This window comes from Poromitra crassiceps, assembly GCF_964638095.1.
Source record: "Poromitra crassiceps genome assembly, chromosome: 19".
In the NCBI taxonomy this organism is placed as follows: domain Eukaryota; kingdom Metazoa; phylum Chordata; class Actinopteri; order Beryciformes; family Melamphaidae; genus Poromitra; species Poromitra crassiceps.
The window spans coordinates 10,457,586-10,478,349 of record NC_139646.1 but is presented as its reverse complement, the minus strand read 5'-3'; the positions used below and the strand labels follow the sequence as shown (position 1 = coordinate 10,478,349).

At 45.7% G+C, this 20,764-nt stretch overlaps 1 protein-coding gene across 1 annotated transcript in view; it reads left to right on the top strand.

The window, feature by feature from the left end:
* dclk2a (doublecortin-like kinase 2a) overlaps nt 1-20,528 on the top strand; it is a gene marked incomplete at both ends in the record, with an annotated part of 91,748 nt that extends 71,220 nt beyond the window's left edge. Inside the window, 13 exons of the mRNA XM_083655770.1 lie at nt 1,644-1,738; nt 3,816-3,903; nt 5,343-5,448; nt 6,929-6,986; nt 7,364-7,483; nt 9,287-9,433; nt 9,524-9,657; nt 10,872-10,949; nt 12,828-12,924; nt 13,585-13,665; nt 14,099-14,212; nt 18,876-20,342; nt 20,391-20,528. Coding sequence (XP_083511896.1) covers nt 1,644-1,738; nt 3,816-3,903; nt 5,343-5,448; nt 6,929-6,986; nt 7,364-7,483; nt 9,287-9,433; nt 9,524-9,657; nt 10,872-10,949; nt 12,828-12,924; nt 13,585-13,665; nt 14,099-14,212; nt 18,876-20,342; nt 20,391-20,528 — 2,723 coding nt within the window. The remainder of the gene's footprint in view (nt 1-1,643; nt 1,739-3,815; nt 3,904-5,342; nt 5,449-6,928; nt 6,987-7,363; nt 7,484-9,286; nt 9,434-9,523; nt 9,658-10,871; nt 10,950-12,827; nt 12,925-13,584; nt 13,666-14,098; nt 14,213-18,875; nt 20,343-20,390) is intronic.
* Nucleotides 20,529-20,764: the final 236 nt, after the last annotated feature.

Sequence of the window (20,764 nt, the reverse complement as noted above, 5' to 3'; positions counted from 1 at the left end):
ATCAGCATGCACATTAAAAGCCAACTTTTCAGCAAGCCATATGCCTAGCCTAGGTATTTGTAAGAGGTGACTCTTTCTATAGCCTACATATAACTTATGTCAAAATAGGGGGATCAGCTGCTTTACAGGCAATGTACACCAGAGCTGAGTTGCGGATCCGCTAAAACTGCTGGATTGACTTTTGCCCATGTTAATTGATGGGCGATACATGCGGTACGGAAAAATGATGCACCTGTTCTATTTTTGTCGGATCCCGCATACATCTGACAGATTACATGAGTGTGGGTCTGTTCGCAGCCGTACCAGATTTTGACCCGGGAGTGAATGTTGACTGTACTCTTTCACGCTGAAGACAAAAGCCAGATGTTGCTGGATAACACCATAACAGTCAATGATAACACCAGTGGGCTTTTGGGGCTAATCCACTGTAAAAGGGGCTTGAGTCACCCAGAAGATGGTGGGCTGATGAAAATAAGTTCCAATCCAGCGTAGTCTGCTGTATTGGAATAGCATAGGAAACTACTTCACAATGCAACATGAAACAGAGACTCTGAAACAGTAGTACACACACACACACACACACACACACACACACACACACACACACACACACACACACACACACACACACAATAAGTGACCTCAAAACTCTTACAAATTGTAGCAGAATGAATGGTACATGTAGAGTGTGAAGTTGTGAACAAACGCGTGAATCATCACACACCCAGTTTGCATTCACATCATGCTAGACATTGTACCGTTGTTGCTCAATTCTGGGCTGACAGCTCTGAAACATAGGCAGTGTGAATTGCCTTCTTTCCAGCTCCAATGAGCTCATACAGGCAGCTAGACTTTGTGAAGAGATAGAACGTGTGGAGAGTTTGACGCATTATGTCTCTGGGTGCCAGAAACGAAGAGAGAAGACGGCTGACTGAGATAAGTCTATTGTCCAGAGAATGAATCGTTCAAATAGGAGCTCTCATCCCTGCTTTGTGCCTGCGCACCTTGGCTGTATAGGAAGACACTCTACTCAGGATATGCCATACACATGAGATGTACAGTACATTGATGTTGTCGAGTTCTGTTCACAGTGACCCCTTCTAACATTTCTGCTATGTATGAACCAAAGCTGTTGTGATGTGCTTCCTATCCACAGCATGTGGAATCTTATGATTAATCTTTTCATTCAATTCAGTCACACTGAATTGTCATCCAAATTCAACCTTGCTAAACAACATTTCTGCAATTATATTATAACTACTGTTGTTTGCAGCCATCTTGGATTTTTGAGGTCGGGGCTGCTGAGGCTCCTATGAGTTTGGAATGGGAAATACCAGCTCTGGTGACGTCACCGTCCCAGCTCATGACCTTTGAAGTCGTAAGATTACCAGCTCCCAGTTATAAAGGAATGCACGGATAGTCAGTCGTCGGTCTTGGATGCATCTTGGCTGTTTAAATGTTGACACAGACCCTTCTTACTCATAATCAAAAACACTCGTACTCCGTCACAATTACAACAAAGAAACGCTTCAATGACAATGAACAATGACAACTTTTCTTTCCACATTGCTGACTACTTTCTCTTATATCTGTCTCTTCCTCGTGCTCTTCTACCCCTCCTCCTTCTCTGTTTCTCTGTATAGTAAACGGCGTTCCAAGTAGCCAGATCTCAACCCCCAAGTCACCCAAGTCCTCCAGCCCATCTCCCACCAGCCCCCGACCCATACGCAGCCTTAAGGTGACAAACTACATCACATGCATGTCCGTTTGTAGACAGCACACACGCATGCGCACGCACGTGCACACACACACACACACACACACACACACGCACGCACGCACGCACGCACGCACGCACGCACGCATGCACACACAAAACTGGCAGCCACACTAGAATCCTCCATCCACTAATATAGTAATATAACTACTATGCACACATTCACTACGACAGCCAATGTCATCATACACAATTTCATCATCACAAATTTTCTATTGCAAGTGCAATAAAAAAAAATCTAAATTGCCATCAACCATTAAACGTTGGAGCGTTTCACACCATTTGGATGTTTTCCCAGACCGCCAAATTCTATCTTGCTTGGGCTGACACCAAGGCTCACAATAACACAATTGGCTGAAGCCATGACCTCAGTCATTTTGTATTACAGTTTACATTGGAAAAACAAAGTGCTTGACTCTCATCTAATCCTTAGAAATTGTTGAATTTGATCAATACATATAGAATCAGAATATATAGAACAGCATGGTCTCCACCTGGGTTAAAGTTAAAGAATGAATGGAGAAATTGTCCACCATCCGACTATTGACTGCCAGATCGGTGATGTATTGGAGGTAGACCTACAATACTAATCTGATTTATTGACTGAGGCCTGGTGTGAGCTGCTTGTTAGTCCCCAAAGTACAGCATTTCCAACTGCTGCAGCCAGCTGGCAAACCTCTTCTAGGGAGCTACTGTTCCACACTAAGGTTTTCACAGACTTAACCATCCACTGCACTTCTGCGGGATATTCGTTTTTCATGATTTACTGACCGTTTTAATATTTGCAGGCAAATAACACCAGTAGAGCAACACTTTTTTTTTTTTTTTTTTTTTTACAAATACAGCAAGGAGGGACAAGAAATTACAAAGACACAAAAACGAAAACAGTAAAAAAAATAATATTAGTAAGTAAAAAAAGAAAGGTTTTGTCCAATTTGGCTTCATGGTTACATAAAGTGTGTTCATCTACACTTGCACAGAATCTGGTCACAGATTCTTGAATCTTGAATCTTGAATCTTGAATCTTGAGTCAGGTAAAGCGAGCCTCAAAAAGTACTGAGGTATTGGAAGAAAAAACTTTCTGATGTATCCGGCTGAAACGCTCTTGAAAGTGAGAGATGTTGAAAGATGATAAGTGGAGAATATGAAGCAGTCCTACTCACTGTGGTGCAGTGGTTTCTCCTTTTAGCCTGAATAATAGATCCATACCTGAGGCTAAGGTACACGAGAAACATCTTATGGACCTTACATGTATACTGCACTAAGGTAGGGGAGTTGAGAAAGCATCTACTACATAATGGAAAAGATGACCTGGCTAATTTTGGTGCTGGCACTATTTATGGCTGACATTTCAAAAGAGAGCCATAAGACATTGAAATTGCCGCTGCGGTGCTCTTTAGGAAAAGACCCTCTTAACCAATGATTCATTCATTTCCAGCTAGAATGGTTTTCGATGCGGAGAAGTTAAGTGGCTGTGGAGGAGGAGATCCATGGCGATGGCTCTTGACACCTTGCACGTATTTGAAGTGCAAGCTGATTTGAATTCCCCATTAGCACAGTTACATAAATAACTTCCTTTATTTCAGGCTCGGTGGGCAGGTAAAGGAACTGTGCTGTTCAGAAGAATCATTTTCTTTTTTTTTCCAACATGCCGCGTACGTTCTACTACAGCTTTTTCCCCTCCCCATTTTCAGTGTCAAAGCATCACAATTATTATTACTTGTGCAATTGTGTTTAGTTTCTGACTTATTACAAAGTATATCCTTTTTAGATGACTCCATTATTTTGACACCTTCTATAAAGTCATAGGATCTCAATCGGATTCTATTCAGTATAATGTCTTCAGCCAAACTTATTCATCTGAGGTTTATGAGAGACAAGTGATCCACCATGGTTCATTATGTTTTATTTGTGTATAGCATTGTTCTTGTTTTTCTCTCTCTCGCGCTCTGGTAACTTAAGGTTGCCATGGTGACGGGGCTACAGGTTTTGTTTTAGGCAAGGCACTCATGTCTATTGTTCTTGTCTCACCCTGCAGATCCCTCCTTCACATCACATCTCTGTCCCCAATGTAAACGGCTCATCCAGCAACGACCAGGAGCAGAGCAACCACCTGAGCCCCGAGGGTACCTTCCTCTCCTCTCCGCTCCTCCTCTCCTTGTCCCTCCTCTCCTCTCCCCTCCTCTCCTCTGTATCGCCTCTTCTCCCTTCCTCTGTCTCTCCTCTCCCTCCTCTTCTTTCTCTCCTCTCCTCTGTCTCTCCTCTCGTCTCCTCACCTCTCCTCCTCTCGTCTCCTCACCTCTCGTCTCCTGTCTCACCTCTCATCTCCTCACCTCTCCTCCTCTCGTCTCCTCTCGTCTCCTCTCCTCTCCTCCTCTCGTCTCCTCACCTCTCGTCTCCTCTCCTCACCTCTCGTCTCCTCTGTCTCTCCTCACCTCTCCTCTCCTCTCCTCCTCTCGTCTCCTCACCTCTCCTCTCCTCACCTCTCCTCCTCTCGTCTCCTCACCTCTCCTCCTCTCGTCTCCTCACCTCTCCTCTCCTCCTCTCCTCACCTCTCCTCTTCTCTCCTCTGTCTCTCCTCTCGTCTCCTCACCTCTCCTCCTCTCGTCTCCTCTCCTCACCTCTCCTCCTCTTGTCTCCTCACCTCTCCTCTCCTCTGTCTCTCCTCTCCTCTCCTCACCTCTCCTCCTCTCGTCTCCTCTCCTCTCCTCTGTCTCTCCTCTCGTCTCCTCTCCTCTCATCTCCTCTGTCTCTCCTCTCGTCTCCTCTCCTCACCTCTCCTCCTCTCGTCTCCTCTCCTCTCATCTCCTCTGTCTCTCCTCTCGTCTCCTCACCTCTCCTCCTCTCGTCTCCTCACCTCTCGTCTCCTCTGTCTCTCCTCTCGTCTCCTCACCTCTCGTCTCCTCTCCTCACCTCTCCTCCTTTCGTCTCCTCACCTCTCCTCCTCTCCTCTCCTCTCCTCCTCTCCTCTCCTCCTCTCCTCTCCTCACCTCTCCTCCTCTCGTCTCTTCACCTCTCCTCTCCTTTGTCTCTCCTCTCGTCTCCTCTCCTCTCCTCACCTCTCCTCCTCTCCTCTCCTTGCTCACCCTCAAGCATGCGGCCAGACGACACAAACTGCTTACACACTAATACACAGCAGAAGCTGTTGGAGTAAAGCTGAAAGCCTGGAAGCCTGGTGTGGAGGAGACGTGTCAAATGTCCCGCTGCTGTGTGAGCACAGACTTGCGCGTGCGTGCGTGCGTGCGTGCGTGTGGTGGGGGGGCACATAATTATTGCTGCTCACTGTGCTCAGTGCTCTGATGCAGGAGAGGCATATTTGCTGCCGTTGGTCCGCATATGTTCAATTATTGCTACATTAACACAATAACCCACTAAAAGTCTTTATCACACAACTGTTGCTCGTTACCAGTATATGATTTCTGTTGGACAGCATATGGCCCCTTAAGTCAGTGGCTGGGGAAGTCTGAGTATTGATGCGTCTGCTTCAGACCCACCTTTAGTTTTCTTAGCAGCTTGTCTCAGGTCCTTGCTCTTGCCTGTTGTAACCCATGCCTCTCCTCGGTAGTTAATGGCAACCGCTGCCTGCCCACCTCAACTGTCCTGGACAAGTACAAGATTGGCAAGGTCATCGGAGATGGCAACTTCGCTGTGGTCAAGGAGTGTGTGGAGAGGTAGGTGAAATATGTTTTATATTTTTATATTTTTTTGCCTTTATTTAGACAGATGAAAGTGGAGAGAGACGGGAAAGACCTGGAGAAGGCAGGGATTTGAACCCGGGACTTTGTGTTTACACTTTATGCACCATATAGACCACGGTTCCACCAGGACGCCCGAGGTGAAAGACATTAGATTAGATTGGAAGTGTTTAATCCACATTTGGCAGCTATCTACAGTGTTAGTACAGCAGCATGCCTCAGTGCTTCCCCCAGCACACTTTAATAAGCTGTGCATGGCATGTGCTAACTGCTCCATCAGGGTTTGTACGGCCCGATGACAAGCAGGCAGAAATATCTCCTGGATTATGTCCAGTGGTGAATTCACTTCATTAGCCTTTTAATCTTGGAGCCAGCACACTGTCTGCACAGAGATAGGAGAGGTGGACTGAGAAGAGGCCTGTCGTGTGTGTGTGTGTGTGTGTGTGTGTGTGTGTGTGTGTGTGTGTGTGTGTGTGTGTGTGTGTGTGTGTGTGTGTGTGTGAACAGCACTCTAATAGCTGCATGCTAATGCTCTCTGACACATTAGAGGTGAAACACTCACTGTTGCCAAGACAAGTTTATTTGTATAGCCTCAATTCACAAGCATGCTTCAGAGGACTTTACAGAGAATGTGTCTCGCTCGGTCTAGCTAACTGCAATCAATAAACAGAATTGAACAGCTTATATAACGCTTATAAAAACAAGCATAGCCAGAGAAGAGAGGGAGGAGAGGAGAGGAGAGGAGTGCAAAGAAAGGAGAGAGAGAAGAGAACAAGAAGACAGGAGAGGGAGAATGGAGGAGAGGGATAAAGGAGAGAAGAGGGTGAAGAGAGAGAAGGGAGAAGAGAGAGAGAGAGAACAGAACAAGAATGGAAGACAGGCAAGGGAGAAACACAGTCTAACCTACCCTAACCTTAACCTGAACTACCTAGCAAACAAAGAGTCTAGTTAACCTACACAGCCTAACCCAGTGGTTCCCTGTGACAACCATAAATTATTATTGCAAATTTAGCCTAAAGTATACAAAAAGTTATGAGTGAATTATTTTGTTAAAACATATTTCATGAGTACTATAGTTCTTTGTCAAATTTTATTTGGCATTAGTAAAACAGTAGAGTGATAACATGTGTTATATAGATTTTGTCTTGCCCTTTGGTGTGCCTCGGGCACAAAAGGTTTGAAAACCACTGAACCTAGCCTACTCTAACCTACCCGAATGACCTAGCAACCAAAGAATCTAGCTAATCTACAGCCTAACCTACCCCATCTTGACCTAACCTATTGGCATCCCTCAGCCGTAAGCCTTCATGAGCCAACCCGGGCCCCCTGTCAGGCACGGGATCAGGCATGGCCACCCGACCGCCAGGTCTTGTCATGCCAGGGTCACGCGAGATGCACGCGAGGAAAAACTGTCTCTTACGGTTTTTCATCTCCTAATTGCGTTGTTTCTATTTAGGTCCACAGGAAAAGAGTATGCACTGAAGATCATTGACAAGGCCAAGTGCAGTGGAAAGGTCTCTCTCTCTCTGTCTCTCACACACACACACACACACACACACACACACACACACACACGCACACACACACACACACACACACGGGGGTCATATGTTAGTGTTCCACTGTGCATTATTAACAGGCACGCTCAGCACAGTGTGTATTGCCTGTGTCTCTGATCCTCTTAACACAAAGAATTAGATTAGGCCCACATGTTTTATTCATGCCCCTCCCCCCTCACATTATCTGCAGAGGCACACTTTCACATGCACACAATGACACACACACTAAAGTGACTGATTCAAATGCAATCAACAATGTCACTAACACCCTCACTTGTGTGTGTGTGTGTGTGTGTGTGTGTGTGTGTGTGTGTGTCCGTGTGTGTGTCCAGGAGCACCTGATCGAGAATGAGGTGGCAGTGCTGCGGAAGGTGAAACACCCCAACATCATCATGCTGATCGAGGAAGTGGACACTCCCTCTGAACTCTGCCTGGTTATGGAGCTGGTCAAGGTACTGCACAGGCCAATACAACACACAGTCACAACACAGCTAGTCTCTTAGAACAGACGAGTTGGCTTCCGCAATTTCCAAATGCTTCCGCCATACCGTCTGTACTTCGTGAAGGAGAATCATGCACCAACCGGAATGGGAAGCAGAAAGGCGGGTCTTCCGCTCATTAGTCCAATCAGAATTTTTTTAAGGCGGGTCTTCCGCTCATTAGTCCAATCAGAATTTTTTTTCGTGGACACACGTGTCGTGATTGGTCGGATTTTGCCGAACTTCCTTCCAGTCTGAAGGTTTTTTTCCCAACTTCCTTGTGCATGTTCTGGGGGTGTAACGTACAGACTGTATATAGCTGCATTCGCCGGATGTAGATGAGACAGTCTGTTTTAACAGACTACAACACAGCAAGCAGCTGAAACACAGAGAGATGGGGCGTGTCCAGGTAGTGCAGCGGTAGATTCCCTTCCTACCAACACGAGGGTCGCAGGTTCGTGTCCCCGTGTTACCTCCGGCTTGGTCGGGCATCCATACAGGCACAATTGGCCGTGTCTGCGGGTGGGAAGCCGGATTAAATTCGAAGTGAACCGGAACGGAATGCAAGAGCGCGAGCGTCAGAGACTGAAAACAAATCTTGTCTGAGATGACAGGGTTGAGAGGCGGACCATATAGGGTGTCGATGATTTGATTTGACAATTCTGGGGACTGGCTTTGGCATTGGCCAATCCTGGCGTGTTCCACCCCCAAATCGAGTGGGATTCAACGTGTTGTCGTGCTACGCGAGTGGGATCCGCCGAGTACCAGGCAGCCAGCTGATTCTGTGCAGAACGAGCGGACAATCCGATGCATGGGTGCTGCCCGCCCGCCTGGAATCTTTAACGTTTTAACGAGCCAGTTACATTTCTTTGCATTCTTAGCCAGATGACAGGCACTAGGCGCCATTTTCTCTTTCATTTGGAAGAGAAAATTATCCTGAAATGAAGATTTGATTGACAGCTGCCATGTTGTGATATGATTGGTTGAAATGGGGTAGAAATTTGATAGTACTAGGTGACGTCAGCAAACTGTAGATTACTGTTATGAATGAAATCTTGAAAAATGAACTTTTGATGTGAAAAAGTGTGAAAAACTAAAGAAATTAGATTTTTGTGATTTTTTTTGCATACATTATTAAATAGGTACACTGCATACCCAGGTATTTGAACTAAAATAAAATAAAAGTAATTTTTGGGTTCAGCTCGACTTTAAGGGTACTAGAAAATTGCGCGCATCGCACACTCATTTCTAGGTTGTTGAGCATGAAGCATGCTCAATAAACCATGGGCACACTTTTTTGGGGTGTGTGTCACCAAACTCATGCCAACTCGTGCTTAGCATGCTCAACCGGAGTTTCTCTGGCTCGAGCCAATTTCTTGTCATTAGTGATGTCACTCGAGACATTGTGACATCATTGATGGTGTCACAATGTCTATGTGAGTGTGAAGGCGTAAAATATTGCTGCCAGACCTCTACATTTTTGGGGGGAGGCGATCAGAGCTAACTGTGAGCCTTGGAACTCCGGACACACACACACACACACACACACACACACACACACACACACACACACACACACACACACACACACACACACACACACAGCTCTCCAATTATAATAGTAGGATGTGTCCTGGTTACTGCACTAGTGCCTCCTCTGGTCAGTTGGCTGGCCTGTTCCGGGGGGAGGGGAACTGGGGGAATAGCGTGATCCTCATCCCTGTCACATGTGCAACTGTTTTTTCTGTGTGTGACGTGATGATGTTGTCGCTGCAGGGAGGGGATCTATTCGATGCCATCACCTCCTCCGCCAAGTACACGGAGAGAGACGCCAGCGCCATGGTCTACAACCTAGCTGGAGCCCTCAAGTACCTGCACAGCATGAACATCGTCCACAGAGACATCAAACCGGAGAACCTGCTGGTGCGTACGAAAACACGCACACAAATAAACCCAAAGAGCCTCATATTGATTGCACAGTGACTGGCTTTCATCTGTGTGTGTTTCCTTTAGGTGTTTGAGTACCCAGATGGCACCAAGTCTTTAAAGCTGGGGGACTTTGGCCTGGCCACGGTGGTGGAGGGGCCCCTGTTCACTGTATGTGGGACCCCCACCTACGTGGCTCCGGAGATCATTTCTGAGTCTGGGTAAGTTGTCTTGTTTTGCCAGAGTGTCCTGCTTCCAGTACCGATAGTAGACGTTTGGTTGACCTTTCACTAAGGGAGCCTATGTGTTCCTTATATGAGAACATACATCATGCGTTTACTGATCTGTGTGTTAATTTAAATGGAGCCATCTGTTTGGCTAAGAATACCAGTCTGGAAGCCTTCTGTTGGTGATGGGCCATATGTTTTGAGAGGAGGTTAGGGCAGATTGCTATTTAGTTAGTATTTCTGCATATTGAATGAAGCGACACCGCTGTCTATGCCACCATAAATTGGTTACTGTGGTATTTATATCTTTTATCGCCAAATCAAGGAATTCAATTGTTTAAAGTGTGTTTTGCCCTCATGTGGAGAATTTCTGAATTTTTTTCTGAATCGCTTTGAATCAGCATTGTGCAGCAGCACAGTCCTCTATTGTGTTTCCCTGTTGACTTGTTGATTTGCTTGGAACATTACAGGACAGTGGTGGGAATAGAAATTGTTTGCTAAAAAAGAAGAAGCGAAGAAGTATAGACCAAATCACCGGGGATGTTTACATTTACTTCCGGTTACCCCTGGTTTCCGGTTACCTCCGCACAAACTGACGTGTTGAAGACAAAAACAGACAAAGAAGACAAAAATGGTTCGTTCGTGTTGTGTTGTTGGGTGTCCAGTGACCATAAAGAGCGGGTCAAGATTTGGATTATTCTAAATTCCCTCTGCAAAGGGCAAACATGAGCAAAGAGAACTCTGGATTCGGCAGCACAGGCTTGCTACAGCTACAACATACGGGTTCCGAGCTGTATCCGAGCGGCGTCAGTAGCCTCAACGTTAACGAGTCTGCAAAAAAACAGCGAGTTTGACAGTTGTAAACAAACGTTATTAGCTAGCTAACACTACATAAAACAAACACAGAAGAAAGGCTAGATACGTCGGACAAGCATGTTTACCAACCGTTTGAACATTTAAATTGAAAGTAGTCGGCCGAAAACAACGAGAGTTTGACAGCATTTATTTGACAACACGCAAATTTAAACCTGGCGCCTTCCCGAAGTGGTACCCTGAAGTGGTACCCTGAAGTAAATGTTGTTTACATGGTGACGTCACGGTGATTTGGTCTATATAGCTGTAAGAAACGCTTCACTGACCTGTTCCTTGCCCCCATCTACCAGCGTTTCTCCACTCCCTCACTCCATGCTACTCTTTTCTGTTCACAGCTATGGTCTGAAGGTGGATATCTGGGCTGCTGGAGTCATCACCTACATACTCCTGTGTGGCTTCCCTCCCTTCAGAAGGTACAGTGCTCCTCCCCATCGTCACTCACTGTTCGGTGAAGCTGATTTAAACCATATTCTCTGCTTCCAGCACCGCGGCACAGTACCATTGTGCTACGTTTAAGGACAGCATGATGATTTGCAATTTGTACACAATGTTGATTAAAGGAACAGTTCACCCAAAAATGAAAGTTCTGCCATCATCTACTCACCCTCATGTCAGCTGAAAAAAAGGTGAAGTTTGTCCATACTGTATAACACACAGGGAGGAGCCAGCACGAGAGAGAGAGAGAGAGAGAGAGAGAGAGAGAGAGAGAGAGAGAGAGAGAGAGAGAGAGAGAGAGAGAGAGAGAGAGAGAGAGAGAGAGAGAGAGAGAGAGAGAGAGAGAGAGAGAGAGAGAGAGAGAGAGAGAGAGAGAGAGAACCAGTCACCATTGACTTCAGTTCTACTGTACTGAACTGAATGGTGACTGATTTTCTGTCTCAAATCACCTGTGTTTCAACTGGCATAAGGGTGAGTAGATGATCACCGTATATTTTCATTTTTTGGGTGAACTGTTCCTTTAAGGCTTTCCTGTATGCAGTATCGGTTCACGAATATGTGACTTGCTTCTCATTTGTTGGCAATACATATTCATCAGATGCAAATAAAGAGCAGGTGATTTGTTATCATCTGCCTATTATCATTATGCATCATATGATCATATTATTTTAGTTACTGTGTTGAGGATTGTCTACTTGAAACCACATTGGGGGGACATTTACCAAGGTCAAACATTGGCAGAAGCTATAGAAGCTGATGGCTGTGGCACTGACTAACGTTACATTATGAAATTAGATTAGGTTATTTTGTGGTGCGCAGTCAGACGGTGCAATATATTCACAATGTGGATGCAATATACTCACAATGTGGATACAATATATTCACAATGTGGATACAATATACTCACAATGTGGATGCAATATATTCACAATGTAGATACAATATACTCACAATGTGGATGCAATATATTCACAATGTAGATACAATATACTCACAATGTGGATACAATATATTCACAATGTGGATACAATATACTCACAATGTGGATGCAATATATTCACAATGTAGATACAATATACTCACAATGTGGATACAATATACTCACAATGTGGATACAATATACTCACAATGTGGATACAATATACTCACAATGTGGATGCAATATACTCACAATGTGGATACAATATACTCACAATGTGGATGCAATATATTCACAATGTAGATACAATATACTCACAATGTGGATACAATATATTACAATGTAGATACAATATACTCACAATGTGGATGCAATATACTCACAATGTGGATACAATATACTCACAATGTGGATGCAATATATTCACAATGTAGATACAATATACTCACAATGTGGATGCAATATACTCACAATGTGGATGCAATATATTCACAATGTAGATACAATATACTCACAATGTAGATACAATATACTCACAATGTGGATGCAATATACTCACAATGTGGATACAATATACTCACAATGTGGATGCAATATATTCACAATGTAGATACAATATACTCACAATGTGGATACAATATATTACAATGTAGATACAATATACTCACAATGTGGATGCAATATACTCACAATGTGGATACAATATACTCACAATGTGGATGCAATATATTCACAATGTAGATACAATATACTCACAATGTGGATGCAATATACTCACAATGTAGATGTGTGCTTATGTGCTCATTCAGTAACGTAATATGCTCTAAGGAATTCAGTATAAATATTTTATGCTTCCTGTGTGTGTGTGTGTGTGTGTGTGTGTGTGTGCGTCCGCGCGCGCGCGCGCGTGTGTGTGTGTGCGCGTGTGTGTGCTCAGTGAGAATAACCTGCAGGAGGACTTGTTTGACCAGATCCTAGTGGGACTGTTGGACTTTCCTAGTCCTTACTGGGACAACATCACTGACTCAGTCAAGGTAGGGGACCTCACTCGCTCGTCCTCTCTCTCTCTCTCTCTCTCTCTCTCTCTCTCTCTCTCTCTCTCACACGCACATATAAGCATGTGAACCCAGTAACCACGCCATTAATGACTACTCTCTGGTGAAGGGCACACAACCAGTCCACCCCTCTAAATGTATTGGGGTGACAGCATCTTCTTAACATGCAGGACCAAAGTACTAATTAAGTCAACTGCTATTACTGTGCCACCGTGCCTTTAAACAAGGACATGGCCATATATAGCACATATATATCACAGTGCCAAGGGCTTCTCTGAAGGCAAGACTGTGAGAGAGGGAGATTCATCAGTGCAGTGTGCAACACATTTCCTGACCAAGCTGTATTCTTTATAGGGTCATCAATAATGTCACATGACCATAAAATAGCTACTAGATAGATTGTAGAAATGGCAAACATAAAGGCCATCCCGAAATTCTACAAGTACAAGTAAATAATAGTGAGTGAGAATATGTGAGTATGTGTATCCTCTGCAAAAACTATGGCTATCGGCTCAGGTGAGGATGTTACCCTCTGTGTGTGTGTGATGTCAGAGTGAGGTCACGATGACACGATCATAGGTTTGAAATGACATTTAGCTCTGATGTCATCATCCTAAACTTCCTGTGTGTGTGTTCCAGGAGCTGATTGGCAAGATGCTGCAGGTCAACGTCGAGGCGCGTTACACAGCACAGGACGTCCTCTCCCATGCCTGGGTCACGGTATCTATAGCAGCTAACTCCTCCGTGTGTTTGTCTGTCCCCTTGTACAGCTATCTTAGTGACAACCAATTTGAGTTGTATACCTCCAAAGTAGGACATTTTAGGAAAGTGAGGACATTTCTGCTGGTCTTCACTTTCCCACACACCTTCAACGGGCTGTTTTAAGGTTAAGGCTTTGTTTTAAGGGTTAGGTGAGAATTGGGTTTGGTTAGCATTAGGGTAAGGGTTAGGTGAGAATTGGGTTTGGTTAGCATTAGGGTAAGGGTTAGGGTTCGGCGTTTTGTTGTGATGGTTAAGGTTATGGCTTTGGGGCTAGGGAATGCATGTCAATGAATGGCCTCACTCAGATAGCTGTACAAACGTGTGTGTGTGTGTGTGTGTGTGTGTGTGTGTGTGTGTGTGTGTGTGTGTGTGCGTGTGTGCGCGCGCGCAGGAGGAGGCAGCCATGGAGAACAACATGAAGATGGAGGTGACAGGTAAACTGAAGACGCACTTTAACACGGCGCCAAAGCACAACAGCACCACAGCCGGCGTGTCAGTCATCATGGTAAGCAGCAAAAAGCACACACTCACAACCAAATGTCTAAAGGTGATGTCACCATATTCATCATTATTATTGTTTTATTCTTTGCCTCACTTGCCCAGTTTCCTACCATTTTGTCTGGGATGTATTGCAGTACATTTAGGAGTTAAATCTAATTTCTTGAGTTTTGGACCAGCAGTGACCTCTTCAAACCCAAATACAGAAGGGGCAACGTGGTATTATTAGTAATAATGATTGAATGCCCGCAGTGGCTTGAAAATGTCAGACCCTTTTCCAAACACGCAACGTATTTTTCACTGCTTGCTAGTGAGTGTTTGACCCAAATATGGAAGATTGAATATGTGTGCTCCTGGCCTCCTACACAAATCCATCATTCTCTACATAAATGTGCATCCAAGAGGACATTAAAGATGATCAAACAAGATCATCCAAGAGGACATTAAAGATGATCAAACAAGATCATCCAAGAGGACATTAAAGATGATCAAACAAGATCATCCAAGAGGACATGAAAGATGATCAAACAAGATAGACAAATGATAAACGCCTCCTGTAATCAGTCATGTCAGTCAGGATTTTAGAGAGGAAAAAGAAAGCCATTGGGGACCCGCGAAGAATTCTTTGCCACGGATTTCGTTTTGGCTGAATCTCGGTGCCCCGCCCCCCCGCAGCCTTCCACTGCTCTGTAGCCACATCCTTCCATCCTGTCTGTCTCAAGCCTCACTTGCATCACGTCCTGTCGCGGGGTCGGACTTGCTCCGATCCCCTATCTCCTTGTCCCATCAGGTCACCCTCTCCATCAGCCTAGCCCCCCACCCCATCTTCAGTGTCTGTCTGTCTGTCTGTCTGTTCAACTGCCCGCCTATCAGTGATGGATGCACAAAAATCCCCCCCCCCCCCTCCCGTCCCCGTCCAAGCTATAGACAAAACACCCTCCAAGTTCCCCTCCCCTCCCCAGCCCAGCAGAACAGAGATGGAGAGCCATGCTGGGGTTCCTATTAGATTGGACCCCCCCCCCCCCCTCCTCATTTTGTTGTAAATCTCATTTGACAGTTTGAGGTGTAAAAGCAGAGCCCTGGCCTTGGCCCCTCCTCCTCCTCCTCTTCCTCCTCCTCCTTTCTCCAACTCACCCCTCCCTCACGCCCGACCCAGGACCACAGGGGACGCCCGCAGCTGAATGCCGGGTACATGCTTCATACCACCGCCCCCACACACCCCGCTCCCCTCCTGCCTACTCTGTCACCCGTCTTCCTTTCCAACCATCGCCTCTCCACTTTCCCTCCCCCGCTTCCTCTCTCCATGTCTCCCTCCCCTCCTTTATTCTCAAAAGCCCCCCTCGCCCTCCTCCAATTGCAATAACTGCTCTCAATAACCCGATGCGGGCCTCACTAACTCTTAACAGCAATCTCCAATCATACAATCTCCCGTCTTCATTTGTCCTCATTCTGCACCTTCCCTCAGACATTTCATTCCATTTGTATTGATTACATACACTACGGGTTTGGGAAACAACTCGGCCATGTTTTTTTGAAGGGCGTGTTTGTATGTCCTGACATCGTCTTTGAGGTTATTTAGCATGTTGACAGTGCTGACTAATTGCTAACTGCTAATGCAAGACCAGCTACATTTGCCTCCCTCTCTGTCGTTAAGTACTCTTTATTTGTGCTGTCATTCAAAGTACAGTACAACAGTTCAAAGTCAACTTATGCAGATGGAGAAAAGATCACGCCATGTTCCACCTTCATGGTACTCTCCCGCCACCTTGTGGAGAAAAGTGAGAACTGTCATGGTGGTCTAAATGTACAGAGATGGATGCAAACTGAAGTGCCTTTATTGCCTTGGATGTAAGATCCCCCCCCCCCCCTGCACATGACCTTCACAAGCACAGCTACCTCACACGTAACCACTGTATTTTTAATCACAGGTGTGTCAATGTTAGCCCGCTAAAACCATCTTGTAGCACCCACTGACATTGGGTCTGATTTAGCCACTGACTTTAGTTGTAGAAAGTCTCAGTACACAGTGGCCTTGTTCCAGTTCACTTCTCTCCAATGCAAAAAGGTTTGGACGGTGCGTCGATGATTTGGATGGCCAGTTTAGCGGCGGGCTGGAACAAGAGCTGTCTTCCACTGAGCGGCCGCTATGCTTTTTGTGTTGACTTTATGTTGTAACGCTGTGAGTAAGACTAGTCTCTGTCCCTTTTTTGCTCCTCCCCTCTCCGCCGACACGCGTGCATTGCCACCCTCTGAATTAGCTCCAAGGCAATGGTATGTACTAACACTTAACGCTACGCCTCGTCTGTTCCGCTGCTACTGTAAGATTCAGCACAAGGGCAAATGAGAAATGACATTGAATTTACCACTCTGCCTGCCCACGTTCCTAAGAACATGTCATTTGGCTTTATTAAAAAATAAAAATAAATAAATGCCGTTGCACATTTCAAGAATGAAAAACAAATGTTTTTCTTTCTCATTTTCCCTTCTTCTGCACGTAGTATAGCACTGATAATCTGATTTGCCTTCTGGTGGGGTCACTCTACTGTGTGAAGCATACTATATGTATTTGTTGATCCATCATACAGTTATGTGTGTCCATATTCATTGGCTTGTTTCATCATCTGTGTTGCTCATCCAAAGAAATTCATTAGAAAACATGTTGATGAAACTGTAAATGATCACAGGTATAAAAAGAAAGCTATTGTAATCCAGTAAGTTTGTTCAATTCTGTTGCTCTCGGCATGGGCTAGAATAGCATTCACTGGAAAAAGTACTAGGATGGTAAAAGTTATTCTAAATTGCTCAAATAAGTTCTCTCTTCATTGTAGATTGACCCACAGACCCATAATATCTTTCCTTCTTTACCTTTCTTGATATTGTTTATTACCGAGCCCCCATGGGGTCACCTGGAAGAAGAAAGAAAAAATATATAAAAATTCGTACCCACAGATTCGCTGTCCATCCTTCATGAGCTCTAGATGTGTTACCCTGGCCAGAATATGGAAAACAAGTGTTCTGGTTTAGGCGTTGAGCCAATTTGTATTTGTCAAATCCAATAAATGAGGACACAGAATAATATTTGGGTAAGTCTGACATTGAGGGTCTTCCATGATCTTTCTTAAACAGCTTGGGCCTAAATTTTAGCTTGTAGTCAAAGTACATTAGATCTCGATGTGTTACACTGGTCAGAATAACCAGAAAACAAGACTTCCGGTTCAGGCGTTTAGCCTTCAAAATAAAAGCGTAAAAGTGTTAAACCAATTAATTTGCATTTAATCATCAAATCCAATAAATGAAGACCCCAAGTTAATATTAGAATGAATCAATTTGGATGAATGCATTTTTATTTTATTTCTGTCTAGTCATTTACATGACCCATCCCTCATGGGATTACTCAGACACATTATTATAATAGCAAAAACACAAATATTCCGGCATGTTAACACACCATCAACTATTAGCACAATAGATCAGCCATACAGCAAAACAACAATACACAAATCAAGACCGAACAAACTTTTCTTTTAAAGAGCATGATGCAGGTTAGACACCACTTTGCATTAATATGTGGGACTTTTATGTAGCAATTAGGATTCTCTTTTGTTTTTTTCCCCACACATAGCTGCATCTAGACTGGTTTTTGTGAAGCATCTGGCACACGCACATTAAAACCCGCAAATCTAGCAATAACACCTGTGACCATTTTAATACACAATAATCAATAAATGTTCCCTCGGGACATTACGCCGTACGCCGACCGTCTGTCCCGGTCTGTCCGTCCGTCGAGAGGCCGCTCACTGCAGTACATCACCTCCACTCTGCAGCTAAAACTCCTCCCCTCTGTAGCTGAAACTGCTCTCCTCTTGAGCTCCAGCTCCAGTTTTCTGCTGTACACATTGACTGTATAATTTTTATTTTTATTTTTTTATTGATTCATTCCAAAGCATACAGGTTAACAAGCATACATTCAACATCAACACAAAGTATGTCACAGCGTTGACTGTATAATGATTACAGTAAGTACAGTAATCATCAGATGCCCAAGTGTCATCACAGGTGTTATCTGCACAGATGGCTTTTTGTTTTTTAAACATGTGCAGTATAATGCCACCCTTTTCTCCATATTTCTGCTCTGGGGGCATGTTTTAATTTTGTATGGGTATTTTCATAAGAATCTTGAGTCCTAACTGTAAATTAATAAAAAAAAATACCTGCACCACGCTCTTTAAATCTATTGTTATTTCTTGTCTCCTCCTGGCCCATGCTTTTAGATATATTCAGAGAGAGCTCCATTCTCCATGCATATCAAATCTAAGTCAGGAACATGAAGTTTATTGAATAAGGCTTCTCTTAAAATGTCATAGATGTCATAATAATAATGAAAAATATCGTCATGTGCCATTTACAACTATAATTAGACTACACTGCACAGGTCACCTTTCATTGCTACTGCACAAGTTATATGTAAAAACCTACAGACTGCAAATCAGTGGGTATGGTTTACTAATCAGTGGGTATGGTTTACTAATCCATGGGTATGGATTTCAATCCGTGGGTACAGATTTCTTTTCCAGATGAGCCCAGGGGTGCACTATATGTTGTTTTAGTGGTGCGGGATGCAAGAGTGGTGCCGATACTCAGTCTGTCTGTCTGTCTGTCTCACTTGCCAGAACACGGCTCTAGATAAGGAGAGTTTCCAGCTTACCACCCGTCATTGCCAGGGGCCCCAAGCGGCGCCCGCTCCGCCATCGCCGACCGGCAAGAATGCCCTGTCTGCCCTTCCAGTCAAACCAGCCTCGCCAATCGAGTCAGGGCCAGCTGCTCCCCAGGCAGCTTCTCCAACCAAACAGCCAGCTCCCCAGGCAGCTTCTCCAACCAAACAGCCAGCTCCCCAGGCAGCTTCTCCAACCAAACAGCCGTCACCTCACAAACTGGCATCAGCCACCAAACAGCCAACACCCACCGAGACCGCTCCTCCTGAGAGCCTGGGGCCCGCCGTGCCCGACACTGCGCCCACTCCCAAGTCTCTGTGCGCCCGGCCTTCGTTCGACGACGACCCTTTTCCCGCTGACTTTGATTTCACGCCATCTCCCTCTACACTCCATTTCTCCCCCTCGCCGACTAAACTGGCTTGCCTCTCTCCCTCTTCTCCCACCAAACCATGTCCCATCTCACCCTCTTCTCCCACCAAACCATGTCCCATCTCACCCTCATCTCCCACCAAACCATGTCCCATCTCACCCTCATCTCCCACCAAACCATGTCCCATCTCACCCTCTTCTCCCACCAAAACATCTCCCATCTCACCCTCTTCTCCCACCAAACCGTGTCCCATCTCACCCTCATCTCCCACCAAACCATGTCCCATCTCACCCTCTTCTACCACCAAAACATCTCCCATCTCACCCTCTTCTCCCACCAAACCGTGTCCCATCTCACCCTCATCTCCCACCAAACCATGTCCCATCTCACCCTCTTCTACCACCAAAACATCTCCCATCTCACCCTCTTCTCCCACCAAACCGTGTCCCATCTCACCCTCATCTCCCACCAAACCATGTCCCATCTCACCCTCTTCTCCCACCAAACCGTGTCCCATCTCACCCTCATCTCCCACCAAACCATGTCCCATCTCACCCTCTTCTCCCACCAAACCGTGTCCCATCTCACCCTCTTCTCCCACCAAACCATGTCCCATCTCACCCTCTTCTACCACCAAACCGTGTCCCATCTCACCCTCTTCTCCCACCAAACCATGTCCCATCTCACCCTCATCTCCCACCAAACCATGTCCCATCTCACCCTCTTCTCCCACCAAACCATGTCCCATCTCACCCTCATCTCCCACCAAACCTTGTCCCATCTCACCCTCTTCTCCCACCAAACCGTGTCCCATCTCACCCTCTTCTCCCACCAAACCGTGTCCCTCTTCTCCCACCAAACCGGTCACTCCTGCCTCCCCGACCGATGGAGCGTCTCCCTTTTCTTCCTCTCCCCCAAAACGTGCCTCGCCCTCTCCCCTCTCCCCCTTCCCTGCCATCAACCCTGTCCTGTTCCTCTCTTGCTCCTCCCCGACCAAACAGAGCTCCTGCTCCTTCCCCTGCTCTCCTGCCAGAGCGTGCCCCGCCAAACAAGCGGTGTCCTCTCCCTCCTCTCCCATCAAATCTCTCTCCCCCTCTCTCTGCTCTCCCATCCAGCCGACGGCCATGTTTCCCTCCCCGCCGTCTACACCCCCCAGACCCACGACCCCGTCCTCTCCCGCGCCCGCCCCTCCTTCGCCCTGTTTTTTACCCGTCGACGCTACTTTTGCTAGAGAGCTCTGAGGCGGAGACGATTTTGGTAGCGGGTCTATTCCGATCGACTCATCCTCAAGCAGCCCGTTTCCCTGGACCCTCAGCAAAAAGCTTCATCCACATGTCGTCCCGGGTCATTTACCTTGTCCCACTTTTTCCCATGTGACATGTAGAGAGCACCAATTCCTCCAGCACTCCCAGTAGCTGTACCTGAGCCAGTGACTTTGCTGACATTATTATTCCACTCATCCTCTGAGAAGGAGGTT